At 42.7% G+C, this 18,066-nt stretch overlaps 1 protein-coding gene across 1 annotated transcript; it reads right to left on the bottom strand.

Moving 5' to 3' along the window:
* Positions 1-83: 83 nt before the first annotated feature.
* Positions 84-677, bottom strand: LOC109206530 (60S ribosomal protein L9-1-like). The gene has a single exon (XM_019369355.1). It carries the CDS (start codon positions 569-571, stop codon positions 149-151), a length of 423 nt encoding a protein of 140 aa, XP_019224900.1. The 5' UTR covers positions 572-677; the 3' UTR covers positions 84-148.
* Between the last annotated feature and the right edge of the window lie 17,389 nt (positions 678-18,066).

Raw genomic sequence — 18,066 nt, 5'->3', positions numbered from 1 at the left:
GACATCCCTTTTAGCGCTATTTTATAACTATATCATTACATTCAGCACAAAAAACTAAAAACCACAGAAGAAAAACAAAAATAAAAAGGTAACAATCCAGATCACATATGTCACGCTCATATAAACAAACTAAAGCATATAATTTCATTCATATAAAAGCTTCAGAAGAATGAACGAAAACAAAGTAAAAATTTACTCTCTTCTCGCCAAGGAAGTTACGGATCTCAATGGACTTGTTACCACCGGTGATGGAGGCATTGATGGGGAAGTGAGCATACACGAAACGCATCTTGTAGCGGTAACCTTTGGTAACACCAGTGATGAGATTCTCAACATGGCTAAGAGCAGTACGGATAGCAGCGGTAGTCTTACGAGAACCAAACCAAGCGTCGATCTTCAGCTTCTTCTTGCCAGTTTCCTCGTCCTTGATCAGCTGAAAATCGAGGTTGAGATGCTTGAAGTTTCGGACAAGTTTGCCCCTTGGTCCCTCTACTTCGATTTGCTTTGCCTTCACCTTGATGCTCACGCCGTCGGGGATATCCATGGTTTCTGATGACAGTATGGTCTTCATCTTGTCTTAGTTTCTCTGTATCGCTCTCCCTCTGTGTGTGTGTGTGAAAATGGCGATCGCTAAAACCCTAGCAGCGATGTGAAACCTTAGAGAAGGAAGAGCTCTTTAATATGCTGTGGTACTTATTGAAACCCTAGCTGTGATGGGCCTAATTACTATTAGAGTCCGGAGGCCCAACCCAGTCAGCAGGCCTATGTGACCCAATTTTTTCACCAGACCATTTTTATTTTGGGGTTTTGACACAGTTACCCACAAAAACAAAACTATTTACCCTTGTCTACCCATTTGTTTTTCTACCCATAAACTAATTACATTTCCTACCCATAGTAGGTTTTGTGGGGAATTTTCTCTTTATTCTCCAATTCTTTTTTATTTCTATGCTTCTTTTCTTTTCTTTTTCTTTTCTCCTTTTCTTTTTTCTTGTTTTCTTCTTATTTTTTTTCTTTTTTCCTATTCTAATTTCATTTAACTTCTTTTTTTTATATTCTTTTTCTCTTCATAATCTAATTTCATTTACTATTTTCAGTATTTTTTTTATATTATTACTAAAGAAAAATAAAATTGCGTACCAATTAAATGTAGCTAATACAACCAAAAAAATATTAACTAACATTTGATACCAGTGTAGTATATAGTTATACCAACAGGGTATACAATTGTACGCAAAGAGTTAAAAAAAGTTTAATTCAATTATTAAACTGAAATAATATCAGTTGTCAATAAAAATTTTAAAAAAATCTAAAAGGATCTAATTGTAAGAGTATACCGTTACATTATATAGCATACTATAATTTTTTATTTTTTTTTGCATTTTCAATTTGCCGCTCACGCTAGGTAAAAGCTTAAAACAAATTAAAAGGGAAAAGGCAAGTGAATTTACGGGTAATAAGAATACTATTATAGTATATTGTATACTATTACAGCATATTGTTACAATATCTTGCATATTATTACAGTATACCATAACAATATATTTGTATACTATAATGGTATACTGTTGTAGTATAACTATATACTCCTATATTATATTAGTATACTGTAGCGGTATACTGTTAGGTATCAGTGTTCTTCTTCGATTATTACTGTAGTCGTGTTCTTCTTCGATTTTCAACTGAAAATTTCGATCTCAATCACCTCAAATCAGCTCCAAGTCTCGACCAAACTGACTCAACATTTAGTTACAGTTGCCAATCGATATTTTAATCACGCCAGTCAAAATCTAATCAAACAATTACAAACTCGACAAATGCAATTTATGATTTTCAAGTTTCAAGGTCTTTCAATGGTTGATCTAATTTTTCTTACAATAAATCACTATGAACTTCTCAAAAGATATTAGAAATAATTATTTGTAACACTAAACGTTCAAATTCTGCTTCGTTGCAGGTACTAATTATTTCGGTTTTGAAAAATTTGCTAATTACTTTTAATATTAATCATTTAATACTCAATTACTAAATTGTTAGAGTTCTACATTCCTTTTGTTAGTTGCATTTGATTTTTTTTTTAATTATCACCGATAAATTAAAATAAAAAATCAGCATAGCTACTAAGTACAGAGAAAGCCTACTTTGAAACTTTTTTATAAAAGAACAATGAGGACATTAACGTTTGGAATCAAATATAAGCTTCGGCCAGAAAGGAAAAAAAGAGAAAAGGAGAAGAAAAAGATGAGGATAAGTGTAGGGCAGTTGTAGTAGATGAATTATGCGGGTAAATACTTTTGGTCGGATAGGTATTTAGTGTAACTAGTTTGAGAGTAGGTAGAAACGGGTAATTATTTTATAGTAGGTAGGTATATAGCATAAATTGCTCTACTAAAAACTAGTAGAAGTCACTTACCTCATGCTTGGTGATGAAAATAGCACTCCAAGGTTGCTCCAAAATCGGCTCCCATGGAAGAAATGAAGTGAAAATTAGCCAAACTTCGATTTTTAAAGAAATCTCTTTGCCTCCAGCAGTTTTCGCTTCTGCGGAAAAATTTCCGCTTCTGCGGTCCCGCTTCTGCGGAAATTTTTCGCTTCTGCGGTTATGACAGCAACCAGCACTTTTCTCAACACGGAAATGAGCATAACTTCCTCATACGATGTCCAAATTCGACGATTCTTTTTGCTATGGCTCCAAAATTACGATACGGATCTAATGGTACAATAAAAACTTAATTTGGAGCTCATTTGCTTAATATGGTACCCTTTTATGTCCAAAGAAACGATGTTGAAACATCAAATAAGAGCGAGATGCAACCCGAAACACACCCGAGGCCCCCGGGACCCCGACCAATCACACCAACCAGTCCTAAAACACATTACGGACTTACTCGAGGCCTCAAATCACATCAAACAACGCTAAAAATCATGAATCAACCCCCAATCCAAGCTTTATGAACTTTAGAACTTCCAACTTCTACTTTCGATGCTTAAACCTATCAAATCACGTCCGATTGACCTCAAATTTTGCACACAAGTCATATTCGACATTGCGGACCTACTCCAACTTTTGGAATCGGATTCCGAACCCGATATCAAAAAGTCCACTTCCGGTCAAACTTCTCAAAAATCTTCAAATTTCTATCTTTAGCCAAATGACTCCAAAATGACCTACGGACCTCCGAATTCACTTCCGATCGTGCTCCCGACTCCAGAATCACCATACGGAGCTATTCATAGACTCGGAATCCCAAACGGACATCGATAACACTGAAATGCACTTCAAGCCAAACTTATAAAATTTCTTCCAAAATGCTAACTTCCACAATAGGCGCCAAAACGCTCCCGGGTCATCCAAGACCCGATCCGGGCATACGCCCAAGACCGAAATTATCATACGAACCTGCTGGAACCTTCAGATTCCAATTCCGAGGTCGTTTACTTAAAATCCAATCTTAGTTAATTCTTTCAACTTTAAGCTTCCGAAACGAGAATTCTCTTTCCAAATCAACTCTGAACTTCCCGAAACTTAATTCCAACCACGCGTACAAGTCATAATACCTGAAATGAAGCTCTTCATGGCCTCAGACTACTGAACGATGTGCCAGAGCTCAAAACGACCGATCGGGTCGTCACATTCTCTCCCACTTAAACATACGTTCATCCTCGAACGTGCTGAAAACTACACTAAAGTAGTCTGAAATCACTGTTTGACTTCTCATGCACCTTCCGTGCCACCACAACTCAGTTGAGCACATCAGCTCGATCAATTATGAAGACATTCCCTTTTATTTAAGCAAGTAAGCCTTAGAGCGCAATTCCAACATCCGGAATTCTATGCCCGGCCTGTTTCCAACATACGATCACCATATCAATCACTACACGCTGTACCCAAACATGACTACATAACTTTGCTGAATTCACACCTTGCATCATTTTACTCACCGGACCACAATAACATTTTCTGATCAACTTAGTCGAAATTCCACGAATCTGATGCTCCTATTGCATCCCATGACATACACAGGTCTTACTCTAACTCTTACAATACCGCCACAACGGAAGAGATGTGCAGAAATTCATAATCAACTGCCGAGTCAACCAATCATTGAGTCTATACTTCTGACAAGAAACATTACCATATTCTGAACCAAATAATGATCTTTGCTCCTTAATATATTTCACGTAATCAGATCGCACTGATCCTAAATCCAACAATCTCGTTTCACCCAGTACGAACTGCTCAGGCAATAAGCCATCCCGACATGACCAAAAGTCTCATATGATGCCACAATGTGCCAATAGGCTACCAATTAGAATGCGATACAAAAAGGAAAATGAACTCTGAAAAGGAATTTCAATTACCCCGCTCGCGAATCATACATGCGACGCGGGCGCACAGCTAATATGAGTTTTCCTCGGAAAATAGGAAACAGAACACATAAAAACAAATATGAGGAACTGTACCGAACACCACACTGTTGCGGTGCGCAACCCGATCCAAACAACATACCCATGATGGCNCATAACGTATAATTTTATTTTTTTAAGAATTTAAATTAAAAAGAAATTAATTATTACTTAACCTAACTAACTTTGTACTTAATTGCCAATGGCCTATTGTGAGGCTATCACTTGGTTTAATGTGGATGCTTTTGCCTGTTCTTTTAATAATAATATAGATAGATTATGCGATGCTATTGTAGATTTATTACCTATTTGTAGGTAATTTTCACAAATTATATTTGATAAATATTTTAAAGATTCGGGAACTAATAATATATAACAGAAGAAATTATTGTTTATCTTGAAAATGGTAATTACAATTAGATTTGATTTTGTGGTTCTAAAAATACGCGATTTATTTTAATGCTAGTTGTTAGGCGATAGATGCTAAGTGTGAGTTAGAAAAGTGAGATAAGAGCTTGAAGGCAGTGTGCAACGCAAACCGAATGGCCGTGAATCGGGGCCTCGAGCTAGCCTGAGCTGGGCCTCGAGGTTGAGCAGATGAGTTCGATCAAGGATGATCGATGAAGGACTAACAGTTTTGGGAGCCTTGATGGTGGCTCTTTATGATCAATGATGAGTAATAAATGAAGAAACAATCAATGAAACGCAATAAATCAAAGGAAAGACAATAGAGAAGGTTTAAGTTAGAGAGCATGGAACGTTCTTATATTGAATATCATGTGTGCAAGAAATGACAAGGGTCCCCTTTATATAGGAGGGGGAATCCCAACATGGTACATGTATGATTATTATAAAGAAACGTAGCTGGTACAGCTATTTACTGGTCTGTACTGGTACAGACTAGTACTATTAGCCGAGGTCGAGCATAGGGAACCCTTGGGGTTGAACCTCAAACTATGCCTCGAGGCTTCTAGAGGCGGGCTGCGGAATGTCATAATGGTCATAAAATCGGGCTCTCCGATTTTAGCCGTATACAGATAGTTCCCGCGTTTCTTAGAGTGAAAACGATAAGAAACGGTCTTGAATTCTTGCCTCTTCGATACTTTCATCATGATGCCAGCTACGCTATATCAAGCGACTGAGGTGACCGAAAAGGTGTCTAAAGGTCGCATCCACGCATCTCTAGAAAAACCTTTGAATTGATTACAACGGTTGGTTGTCTTTTGGCCTGCTCTAACGTACATGATTGGCCTCTAAAAATACTTCTTCCTTCGCTCTTTATTTCCCATTGCATCGTCAAGCCTTCAAAAGAGTTCTCATTTCTCTCTTGCGTTCTGCTCTGATTACAATATCTCCTTTGAAATCTTCTAGCAAGAATGACGAAGACTTCCACCTCTGTCCCTCAAGAAGATGTGTCTTCCTCCTCTTCACGCTTGTCTAAGGGCCAAGCTGCGGTACCCCCTCGTCTTGAGGAATGCATCCTAGGGTCCTACGAAACGACCACCAATTTTAAGGTCGACAAGCCTTCTTCGAAGCTGGGACGATGCAAACCCATGTTCCGATATATTAGTTTAGTAGCAGATGCCGAGAAGGTGAAGACCGACTGGCGCTGGGGGGACGTGGTGCTGGTGGAGATTCCTTCTCGGGGAGAGGATATAACGACATACAAGGCCGGCTTCCTCAGTGTGTATACCTATCCATTTACTCTTGGCCCGGTGGAGCCATTCTCACCTCCAATAGACCCTGTGATCCTCAACTTCTGCGAACGGTATCGAGTGACCCTCGGCCAAATTCATCCGTCGTTTTGGCGCATTGTTTACATTGCCAGATATTTTGCGAACATGATTGAGGGGATGCCCTTCACCCTTGACCATTTGATCAGGATATACAGTCCCCGACTCTTCTGCGGGGGCCTGATTAAGCTCCAATGTCGGGTCTCAAAAGCCTTTTTTGCCTGTACTGACGAGGTCGGGAACGGAGGGCGGATGAGTCGTTTTGTCTGAGTTAGGACCTCGGACCTGATTTCGGCGGAGAAGATGCCATTCCCTAAAAGGTGGAACACGAAGCGTAAGTGGATACGCGAATTAGGTATTTTCTTTTCCTTTTAGATCAATTCCCCAATGAACTGACTTCCTCCGCTGATGCAGCTGTCGTGGTGTACCCTGACGCGGTTAATGATCTCTCAGGCTGGGTTAGCCGCTTAGATTCGACTTGACCATATGTCGAGCGCGTGTGTCGTGACCTGTCTAGGGCTCGATGGGAGGCCAAGAATCATGGTGAGTCCTCACTTCTGCTATAATTGAATCTCCCAGAAGAACCATCACCGATTGCGCCCTTATTCCCCGTGTTCGTATTTTGTATTCGCGCAGATCTGGGAGAGGCCTACTTGATGAGAGAAGCACCGCCTGGGGAAGCGGATACCCCGAAACCTGTCAAAGAGAAGAAAAAATGAAGAAAATCGTCGACTGAGCCTTCGAGATCCAAGAAGGTCAAAGTGGAAGGACCTAAGGCTGATTCAGCACCCTTAACTCCAGAAGTATCGGGGAGTCCCCAAGCTGAAGGTGAGGAGAAAAATGATTCCTCGGTAGCATCCGAGGGAGGAGAAAACCTGACCGTCCCGCATGAGCCGATGGCTCCTAAATTGAAACTTGATGCTGTTGTTGCCCTGCCTCGGGCTGAAGAGGCCTTCGAGGATGCATCGGGTAATATCTCCGAGCTGGTTGACGACCTAAATATTCCTCGAGCTGAGGTACATTTAGTAGGCGATCAGGTGGAGCCTACTTCTGAAGCTCCCCAGAAACAAGAGACGACCCCGATTGATCAGGCCGGGGTTATTGAAGTGAGCGATTCCCCTCCGGGACCTACTTTACCTCTGAGGGAGGTGCGGGATGCCCAAAATAAAGGATCTTCCTTGTAGGCACGCCCGTAAGATGCGTTTGAAAAGCTTTTTTCTCCGTCCGAGAAAACCCTGTGCTTGACGCCCCACTTATTTTTAGTGAGATTGACAGGCTTTGTGAACAAGTAGTTTTTTTTGTGAATTCTGCTCGGCGTCCTGACCTTCGTCTTTCTAACTTTGTTTCTTTCATGGTTTCAGGCCAAGGTGCTTTATAATCAGACCTTTGCCAGGTTTTGAGCCGAGTTGAATCGCTATGAGGGTGAGCGCGGAAGCTTACCTCGGAAGGTGATGAGCTTAGGGCCTTTTTTACCAAGAAGGAGGAGGAGTTGTGTGGCCTTTGGGATTGTTTGGAGGCGACGTTCCAAGAGAGGAATCGTCTTGTTGAGCAGGTTATATAGTTTCCGTTTGTTTTTGTCTATATGCTTACCCGACTTTGGTGTTTTAACACCTTTGGGCTGATCTTTGCAGCGTGAGAAGAAAGATGTCCTAATGAGGGAGGAGCTCCAAACCAGAGACTATGTAATTCTCGAACTCAAATGGCACGTGAGTGAGGCGGCCTCCGAGAGAGATGCCCTCCAGGGGAAGGTAGTCTCAGTCGGTCATCAACTTCTTGATGCGAAAGTGGAGAGTAATAAGTATAAAGATCTTCATACTGGGTTGGTTGCCGGTCTATCCGGGGTCAGAGCTGCAGCCGAGGCGCTCATATCTTCGTACAAAGATGATGTTATCGCTGCAAATGCTCAAGCCAGGAAAGTGTCCAAAGAGGTCGATCTGCAATTGACCCGAGTCGTGGAGCATGCCCGGTAAAATCTCGGAGGCAGGCTTTCGAGGATATACATGCAGGGGGCGTCGATTTGTCCGCCGAGATCGAGAGGGTGAAGGCCCTAGAAGAGGAGGTTGCGGCCCTACTTACTTCCGAAGGTGAGTCGAGCAGTGGCTCGGAAGATGATGAAGATGGAGGTGGAACCCCCGAAGGGGAAAAAATCATTGAAGACCCGGGGGCCGTGGCCGGAGCTGTTGAAGGTGTAACCTCCAAGGGAGCCGTCGAAGGCACAACTCCAATAGTAGATTAGGGTTTTATTTGCTTTCTCCCTTGCAAGGGTTTTAGGCACGGGCTTTGTAAATGTACCCTTGTGAACTTTCGATATGTATGTGACAAAACCTTTCATTTTTTATCACTTCTCATTTTTCCTTTGCTTTTTAGGAATAAACGGTGACGTTTGTTGACAATTGACCCGAAGTTTTGGACCTCAAATTAAACCCTTAGGTTCCTGCTACTGCTGAGCATTTTGCAACGGTCGTAAGTGGACCATTTGGGGCTTAGCCTCCGAGTCAAGTTTCGTCTTGAGTTCGTCGACCTTCAGGTCCAAAAGCCTGTCCTGAGGCTACAGGCCGGCGCTTAGGCTCTTACACGTTTGGGTCGGTATGACCTATAACATAGGCTGGTGCTCGGGCTCTTATGTGTTGGGTTGGCACGACCTCTAATATAGGCTGGCGCTTGGGCTCTTACGCCTTGGGTCGGCACGACCTCTAATATGGGCTGGCACTCGGGCTCTTACGCCTTGCGTCGGCAAGACCTTTAATATGGGCTGGCACTTGGTCTCTTACGCATTGGGTACGACCCTTAATATGGGCTGGCGCTCGGGTTCTTACGCCTTGGGTCGGCACGACCTTTAATATGGGCTGGCGCTTAAGCTCTTACGCCTCGAGTCGGTACGACCTCTGACATAGGCTGGCGCCTGTGATTTTATGGCGACGTTCGGGCGTCCCCGAGTCGCGTTAGTTTGGCCGGAGCCTTATGACCTTTGTCATTGTGTTCGGCCGTAGCCTTTTATTCCCCGAGTGAGTTAGCCTCGGCGTCTATATCGAGGGTATGCCTTTTTAGGGGTTCGAATATATGGTCTTGACTTTAAGATCGGGATTATGCCTTTTGTAAGGTCTAATAAATTTGAACATGCCTTACTTTAGGTCTTACAGATAGGTTACTTGGTCCAAGCATAATTCATGCCTTGCTCGAGGTCTTACAGGGAAGTTACTTGGTACAAGTATAATTCATGCCTTGCTTGAGGTCTTACAGATTTGATATTGCCTTATGGAGGTCTTAACATTGTTGATAATGCCTCATGGAGGTCTTACATTGTTGATAATGCCTAATGGAGGTATTACATTTTCTAATATTGCCACGTGGAGGGATTTCGCGCTCGAGGTTGCCCACCTGGGGTCTTATGGCCTCGGGTTTTCGATAGCTCGATGAGGTGACAGTTGGAGACAATCCCCGAGACATCGAAAGTTTTTGGCTCTGGAGCCGCTCTTTGTAAGCTTGATGCAGACTCATGGAGGGCTTATGAGCTCGAAGTTTCTATCCCGGAGGTCTTACGGCTTCGAGTTTTTGATGTTAGTTCCCGAGTGTTCGGGAAATTTCTGGCCCTGGGGCCATTTCTTGTAAAAATAGCAAAAATAATTTTGAAGCGCGAGGCGTTTTGATGGTAGAAGATACTCCTTTGATTACTTGGTACAAGTATACATGTTTTCGTCTTAGAGGTAACTATTACTCTATGCGGACATGGTTCATTTGACCGTTTGGCCCGATACATCATTTTTCTATCGAGATCCTCTTTGGCTCATCTTGATATCTCCGGGGAGGTGACCTCCGGGGGGATGCCCCCCAGTATTCGAGGTTGACTGAAGAGAAGCATTGAATACTTGTTCAGTTCTCCTCAGGTAGCATATAGGTGTTGCCTCGTTAAAAACCTTACCGGTAAAACCCTTTTGGGATAAAATCCGATCGAAGGAAAAGAGTGCACTGCATGCTTTAAAACCCAAGGTCTCTGAGTTGGAGGATATTTCGGTGTCTTCCGTAGGACACCTCAGCAGTAATAGAGTTTGAGCATTGATATTCCAATTGCTTGGAAGTTGTTCGCCTTCCATGGTACCGAGCATGTAGGATCCTTTGCCGATTACTCCGAGGACGCGGTACGGTCCTTCCCAGATCGAGCCTAACTTCCCTTTATTAGGGTTTCGAGTGTTTAGGATGACTTTCCTTAGGACTAAGTCCCCGACTCCGAAATGTCGGAGATTTGTTCTCCTGTTATAGTACCTTTGGATTCTTTGTTTTTGGGCGGCCATTCGGACCAATGAAGCTTCCCGTTTTTCATCTAACAGTTCGAGGGTTGTATTCATGGACTCGTTGTTTGAGCTCTCGGTGGCATGTCGAAATCTGGCGCTTGGCTCCCCGCCTCGACCGGTATTAAAGCCTCGGAGCCATGTATCAGAGAGAAAGGCGTCTCTCCCGTGCTCGATTTTGGAGTTGTTCGGTATGCCCATAACACCTCTGGAAACATTTCTCTCCATTTTCCTTTCGCATTCTCCAACTTCTTTTTCAAGCTTTGAATGATGGTCTTGTTTGTGGATTCGGCCTGACCATTTGCACATGGGTGGTAGGGTGTTGACAGGATCCTTTTGATTTTGTGGTCATCGAGGAACTTTGTCACTTTACTTCCGATGAACTGCTTCCCGTTATCATATGTTATCTCAGAGGGAATCCCGAATCGGCACATGATATGGTCCCAAATGAAGTTAATGACTTCCTTTTCTCTTATCTTTTCGAAGGCCTGTGCTTCCACCCATTTTGAGAAGTAGTCAGTCATGAATAAAATAAATCTAGCTTTACCTGGTGTCGTAGGTAGGGTTCCGACGATGTCCATCCCCCACTTTATGAACAGCCATGGTGACAAGATTGAATGTAGCTGTTCACCGGGTTAGTGAATAATTGGTGCAAATCTCTGGCATCTGTCGCATTTTCGGACGAACTCCTTGGCGTCCTTCTCCATGCTGTCCCAATAGTAGCCTGCTCTGATCACCTTTCGGACTAGGGAGTCGGCGCCGGAGTGATTTCCGCAGGTGACCTCGTGGATTTCTCGGAGCACATAATCTTTGTCCCCTTGTCCCAAACATACAGCTAGGGGCCTATCGAAGGTTCTTCTATATAGAGTTCAATTTTCGTCGAGCGAGAATCGGGCCGCTTTGGCTCGCAGGGCCCTCGACTCCTTTGGGTCCGTGAGTAGCTTCCCATTTTCCAAATAATCGATATACTTGTTTCTCCAATCCCATGTCAATATAGTGGAGTTGATCTCGGCATGGCCTTCCTTAATCACTGATTTGGATAACTGAACAACAGCCCCGAGGAGTATGTCATCTTCCTCGACGGATGATCCCAGGTTTGCGAGGGCATCGGCCTCGCTATTCTACTCTCGAGGTATGTGGACCAGAGTCCATTCTTTGAAGCGGTGCAATGTGACTTGAATTTTGTCCAAGTATCTTTGCATCCTGTCTTCTCGAACCTCGAAGTTCTCATTTACCTGATTTACCACCAGAAGGGAATCACATTTTACTTCGATGACTTCCGCTCCTAGGCCTTTGGCCAATTACAGACCTGCAATCATATCCTCATACTCAGCTTCGTTGTTAGTCAGCTTTGCAGTTTTCATTGATTGCCTGATCACGCCGCCCGTAGGTGGCTTCAGAACTATGCCGAGCCCGGACCCTTTCACGTTTGAGGCTCCGTCGATGAACAAGGTCCATACCCCCGAAGATGTGCCCGTTTGTAGTAAAAGTTCTTTCTCTACCTCGGGCACGAGGGCGGGCGTAAAGTCGGCCACAAAATCTACCAGAATCTGGGACTTGATAGCCGTTCGAGGTTGGTACTCGATATTGTACCCCCCGAGTTCGATGGCCCATTTGGCCAGTTGGCCCGATAATTCGGGTTTATGCAATATGCTTCGAAGAGGATATGTTGTTAAAACACAAATACGATGGCATTGAAAATAAGGCTTTAATTTTCGAGATACGCTCATTAATGCAAGAGCTAATTTTTCTAGGTGCGGGTACCTGGTTTCGGCGTCTCCCAGGGTCCGACTTACATAATAGATAGGGAATTGCGTACCTTGTTCTTCTCGAAACAGCACACCACTTACCGCTACCTCGGATGCGGTCAGGTACAAGTACAACGTTTCATCATCCTTTGGGGTGTGGAGTAAAGGTGGGTTTGTTAGATATCGCTTAAACTCCTCTAAGGCATGTTGGCATTTCGGAGTCCATTCGAAGCTGTTTTTCTTTTTGAGTAAGGAGAAGAAATGGTGACTCCTGTCGGATGACCTTGATATGAATCGGCCCAAGGCCACTATCCGCACGGTCAGCCGTTGCACGACCTTCACATTGTTTACCACCGTGATTTCTTTGATGGCTTTGATTTTATCGGGGTTGATCCCAACCCCTCTGTTTGACACCATGAAGCCTAAGAATTTGCCTGATCCCACTCCGAAGGTACATTTCTCGGGATTGAGTTTCATGTTGTAGCTTCTGAGGATGTCGAATGTCTCCTGCAAATGAGTCAAATGGTCCTCTGCGCGCAGGGACTTAACTAGCATATCATCAATGTAAACTTCCATGGAATTGCCTATTTGGTGTTCGAACATCTTATTAACTAGGTGTTGGTACGTGGCTCCCGCGTTTTTTAGCCCGAAGGGCATCACATTGTATCAGTACGTACCGTACTTCATGATAAACGAAGTTTTCTCCCTATCCTCGGGGTTTATCTGAATTTGATTNCGCTCTTCCGATCTATATTGTCGGATGAAATTATGTATAGCCATGGTAGTTATAACTAGATGATTCTGAGTGTCAAACTTAAATGATGGCATTTAGCGTAAAATAGAAATATAATTTTAAATATATTAAAAAAATTGTTTTCGTAAAAAAAAAAAGAGGAGATTTTTATACGGTTGAGCATCTCCTAAGAATTATTTTAAAAAAATGGCATCATTCTTTGTTTATTCCATAAATAGCAATTCTTTTTACAGATTAAGCACATAATTAATGAGTAAACATAATACAAAAATCATGGTATTGGTTTTTATTCTTATTTATTTTTTCACACTCTTTTCCCTCTTATCCAAATTTGATTTGACATTCAAATCTCCCTCTGCTCTTATTAGAGGTGAAAGCAGACGAATTGATCCTAGTGGTCTTTTGATAAATTAATACCACTGTGCATACAATATATACAATGTATAATGGTATTAATTTATAAGAAATGCATATACAACATACATGAGATGCATATTTTTTAAATATATAACGTGCATATATATAATAAAATATATACATCATATCTCTCTCTCTCTCTCACTCTCACACACACACACACATACATATATATATATATATATATATATATATATATATATATTTTGAATTATTATATTAGTACTCCAAATGTACATTGTGTATATTTATTTTAAAAAAAGAATTATGTACATCAAAATAATATAATATTATACCAATAAAAATATTTTAATATACACTTCATAATATATTTAATAAATAATTATTTAATATATTATACCAATGACATAAAATGTATATAATATTTATAATGTTACAAACATCAGTAATTTACCTAAATATGCATCGTCATACAAGCATTGACATATACCAATAAATAATTTTTTATTCCACCAAAAAATTATTGAGAGAGAGATAAAGTGCCAATAAAATCATAGTTAATACAAACTCAATCATAGAAGTGAAACGAAAAATAAAAATCATATGTTGAGCATTAAATTAGCAACTAAAGGGGTTTTCAAAAAGGAAACGTGATTTTCGCTTGAAGGGGAGGGGCGTTAGGGTAATGGGAATACCGGAATCCAGCTGGATTATGTTACGATTGCAAATAATTAGTTGCCACAAATTTTTATCAAGTAATGCTGCTACACCTTTGTAGAATATTTTAAAATGTTGGACAATTATGTTTTTTCCTCCTTTTTTTAAGTATGCTTTAATTCAAATTGAAAAAGAGTAACTAATTATTAACAACACATAACGTATAATTTTATTTTTTTAAGAATTTAAATTAAAAAGAAATTAATTATTACTTAACCTAACTAACTTTGTACTTAATTGCCAATGGCCTATTGTGAGGCTATCACTTGGTTTAATGTGGATGCTTTTGCCTGTTCTTTTAATAATAATATAGATAGATTATGCGATGCTATTGTAGATTTATTACCTATTTGTAGGTAATTTTCACAAATTATATTTGATAAATATTTTAAAGATTCGGGAACTAATAATATATAACAGAAGAAATTATTGTTTATCTTGAAAATGGTAATTACAATTAGATTTGATTTTGTGGTTCTAAAAATACGCGATTTATTTTAATGCTAGTTGTTAGGCGATAGATGCTAAGTGTGAGTTAGAAAAGTGAGATAAGAGCTTGAAGGCAGTGTGCAACGCAAACCGAATGGCCGTGAATCGGGGCCTCGAGCTAGCCTGAGCTGGGCCTCGAGGTTGAGCAGATGAGTTCGATCAAGGATGATCGATGAAGGACTAACAGTTTTGGGAGCCTTGATGGTGGCTCTTTATGATCAATGATGAGTAATAAATGAAGAAACAATCAATGAAACGCAATAAATCAAAGGAAAGACAATAGAGAAGGTTTAAGTTAGAGAGCATGGAACGTTCTTATATTGAATATCATGTGTGCAAGAAATGACAAGGGTCCCCTTTATATAGGAGGGGGAATCCCAACATGGTACATGTATGATTATTATAAAGAAACGTAGCTGGTACAGCTATTTACTGGTCTGTACTGGTACAGACTAGTACTATTAGCCGAGGTCGAGCATAGGGAACCCTTGGGGTTGAACCTCAAACTATGCCTCGAGGCTTCTAGAGGCGGGCTGCGGAATGTCATAATGGTCATAAAATCGGGCTCTCCGATTTTAGCCGTATACAGATAGTTCCCGCGTTTCTTAGAGTGAAAACGATAAGAAACGGTCTTGAATTCTTGCCTCTTCGATACTTTCATCATGATGCCAGCTACGCTATATCAAGCGACTGAGGTGACCGAAAAGGTGTCTAAAGGTCGCATCCACGCATCTCTAGAAAAACCTTTGAATTGATTACAACGGTTGGTTGTCTTTTGGCCTGCTCTAACGTACATGATTGGCCTCTAAAAATACTTCTTCCTTCGCTCTTTATTTCCCATTGCATCGTCAAGCCTTCAAAAGAGTTCTCATTTCTCTCTTGCGTTCTGCTCTGATTACAATATCTCCTTTGAAATCTTCTAGCAAGAATGACGAAGACTTCCACCTCTGTCCCTCAAGAAGATGTGTCTTCCTCCTCTTCACGCTTGTCTAAGGGCCAAGCTGCGGTACCCCCTCGTCTTGAGGAATGCATCCTAGGGTCCTACGAAACGACCACCAATTTTAAGGTCGACAAGCCTTCTTCGAAGCTGGGACGATGCAAACCCATGTTCCGATATATTAGTTTAGTAGCAGATGCCGAGAAGGTGAAGACCGACTGGCGCTGGGGGGACGTGGTGCTGGTGGAGATTCCTTCTCGGGGAGAGGATATAACGACATACAAGGCCGGCTTCCTCAGTGTGTATACCTATCCATTTACTCTTGGCCCGGTGGAGCCATTCTCACCTCCAATAGACCCTGTGATCCTCAACTTCTGCGAACGGTATCGAGTGACCCTCGGCCAAATTCATCCGTCGTTTTGGCGCATTGTTTACATTGCCAGATATTTTGCGAACATGATTGAGGGGATGCCCTTCACCCTTGACCATTTGATCAGGATATACAGTCCCCGACTCTTCTGCGGGGGCCTGATTAAGCTCCAATGTCGGGTCTCAAAAGCCTTTTTTGCCTGTACTGACGAGGTCGGGAACGGAGGGCGGATGAGTCGTTTTGTCTGAGTTAGGACCTCGGACCTGATTTCGGCGGAGAAGATGCCATTCCCTAAAAGGTGGAACACGAAGCGTAAGTGGATACGCGAATTAGGTATTTTCTTTTCCTTTTAGATCAATTCCCCAATGAACTGACTTCCTCCGCTGATGCAGCTGTCGTGGTGTACCCTGACGCGGTTAATGATCTCTCAGGCTGGGTTAGCCGCTTAGATTCGACTTGACCATATGTCGAGCGCGTGTGTCGTGACCTGTCTAGGGCTCGATGGGAGGCCAAGAATCATGGTGAGTCCTCACTTCTGCTATAATTGAATCTCCCAGAAGAACCATCACCGATTGCGCCCTTATTCCCCGTGTTCGTATTTTGTATTCGCGCAGATCTGGGAGAGGCCTACTTGATGAGAGAAGCACCGCCTGGGGAAGCGGATACCCCGAAACCTGTCAAAGAGAAGAAAAAATGAAGAAAATCGTCGACTGAGCCTTCGAGATCCAAGAAGGTCAAAGTGGAAGGACCTAAGGCTGATTCAGCACCCTTAACTCCAGAAGTATCGGGGAGTCCCCAAGCTGAAGGTGAGGAGAAAAATGATTCCTCGGTAGCATCCGAGGGAGGAGAAAACCTGACCGTCCCGCATGAGCCGATGGCTCCTAAATTGAAACTTGATGCTGTTGTTGCCCTGCCTCGGGCTGAAGAGGCCTTCGAGGATGCATCGGGTAATATCTCCGAGCTGGTTGACGACCTAAATATTCCTCGAGCTGAGGTACATTTAGTAGGCGATCAGGTGGAGCCTACTTCTGAAGCTCCCCAGAAACAAGAGACGACCCCGATTGATCAGGCCGGGGTTATTGAAGTGAGCGATTCCCCTCCGGGACCTACTTTACCTCTGAGGGAGGTGCGGGATGCCCAAAATAAAGGATCTTCCTTGTAGGCACGCCCGTAAGATGCGTTTGAAAAGCTTTTTTCTCCGTCCGAGAAAACCCTGTGCTTGACGCCCCACTTATTTTTAGTGAGATTGACAGGCTTTGTGAACAAGTAGTTTTTTTTGTGAATTCTGCTCGGCGTCCTGACCTTCGTCTTTCTAACTTTGTTTCTTTCATGGTTTCAGGCCAAGGTGCTTTATAATCAGACCTTTGCCAGGTTTTGAGCCGAGTTGAATCGCTATGAGGGTGAGCGCGGAAGCTTACCTCGGAAGGTGATGAGCTTAGGGCCTTTTTTACCAAGAAGGAGGAGGAGTTGTGTGGCCTTTGGGATTGTTTGGAGGCGACGTTCCAAGAGAGGAATCGTCTTGTTGAGCAGGTTATATAGTTTCCGTTTGTTTTTGTCTATATGCTTACCCGACTTTGGTGTTTTAACACCTTTGGGCTGATCTTTGCAGCGTGAGAAGAAAGATGTCCTAATGAGGGAGGAGCTCCAAACCAGAGACTATGTAATTCTCGAACTCAAATGGCACGTGAGTGAGGCGGCCTCCGAGAGAGATGCCCTCCAGGGGAAGGTAGTCTCAGTCGGTCATCAACTTCTTGATGCGAAAGTGGAGAGTAATAAGTATAAAGATCTTCATACTGGGTTGGTTGCCGGTCTATCCGGGGTCAGAGCTGCAGCCGAGGCGCTCATATCTTCGTACAAAGATGATGTTATCGCTGCAAATGCTCAAGCCAGGAAAGTGTCCAAAGAGGTCGATCTGCAATTGACCCGAGTCGTGGAGCATGCCCGGTAAAATCTCGGAGGCAGGCTTTCGAGGATATACATGCAGGGGGCGTCGATTTGTCCGCCGAGATCGAGAGGGTGAAGGCCCTAGAAGAGGAGGTTGCGGCCCTACTTACTTCCGAAGGTGAGTCGAGCAGTGGCTCGGAAGATGATGAAGATGGAGGTGGAACCCCCGAAGGGGAAAAAATCATTGAAGACCCGGGGGCCGTGGCCGGAGCTGTTGAAGGTGTAACCTCCAAGGGAGCCGTCGAAGGCACAACTCCAATAGTAGATTAGGGTTTTATTTGCTTTCTCCCTTGCAAGGGTTTT

Source organism: Nicotiana attenuata, unplaced genomic scaffold, assembly GCF_001879085.1.
Source record: "Nicotiana attenuata strain UT unplaced genomic scaffold, NIATTr2, whole genome shotgun sequence".
In the NCBI taxonomy this organism is placed as follows: Eukaryota; Viridiplantae; Streptophyta; class Magnoliopsida; order Solanales; family Solanaceae; genus Nicotiana; species Nicotiana attenuata.
The sequence above is the reverse complement of the archived record's forward strand: the minus strand, read 5'-3'. Positions and strand labels throughout refer to the sequence as shown.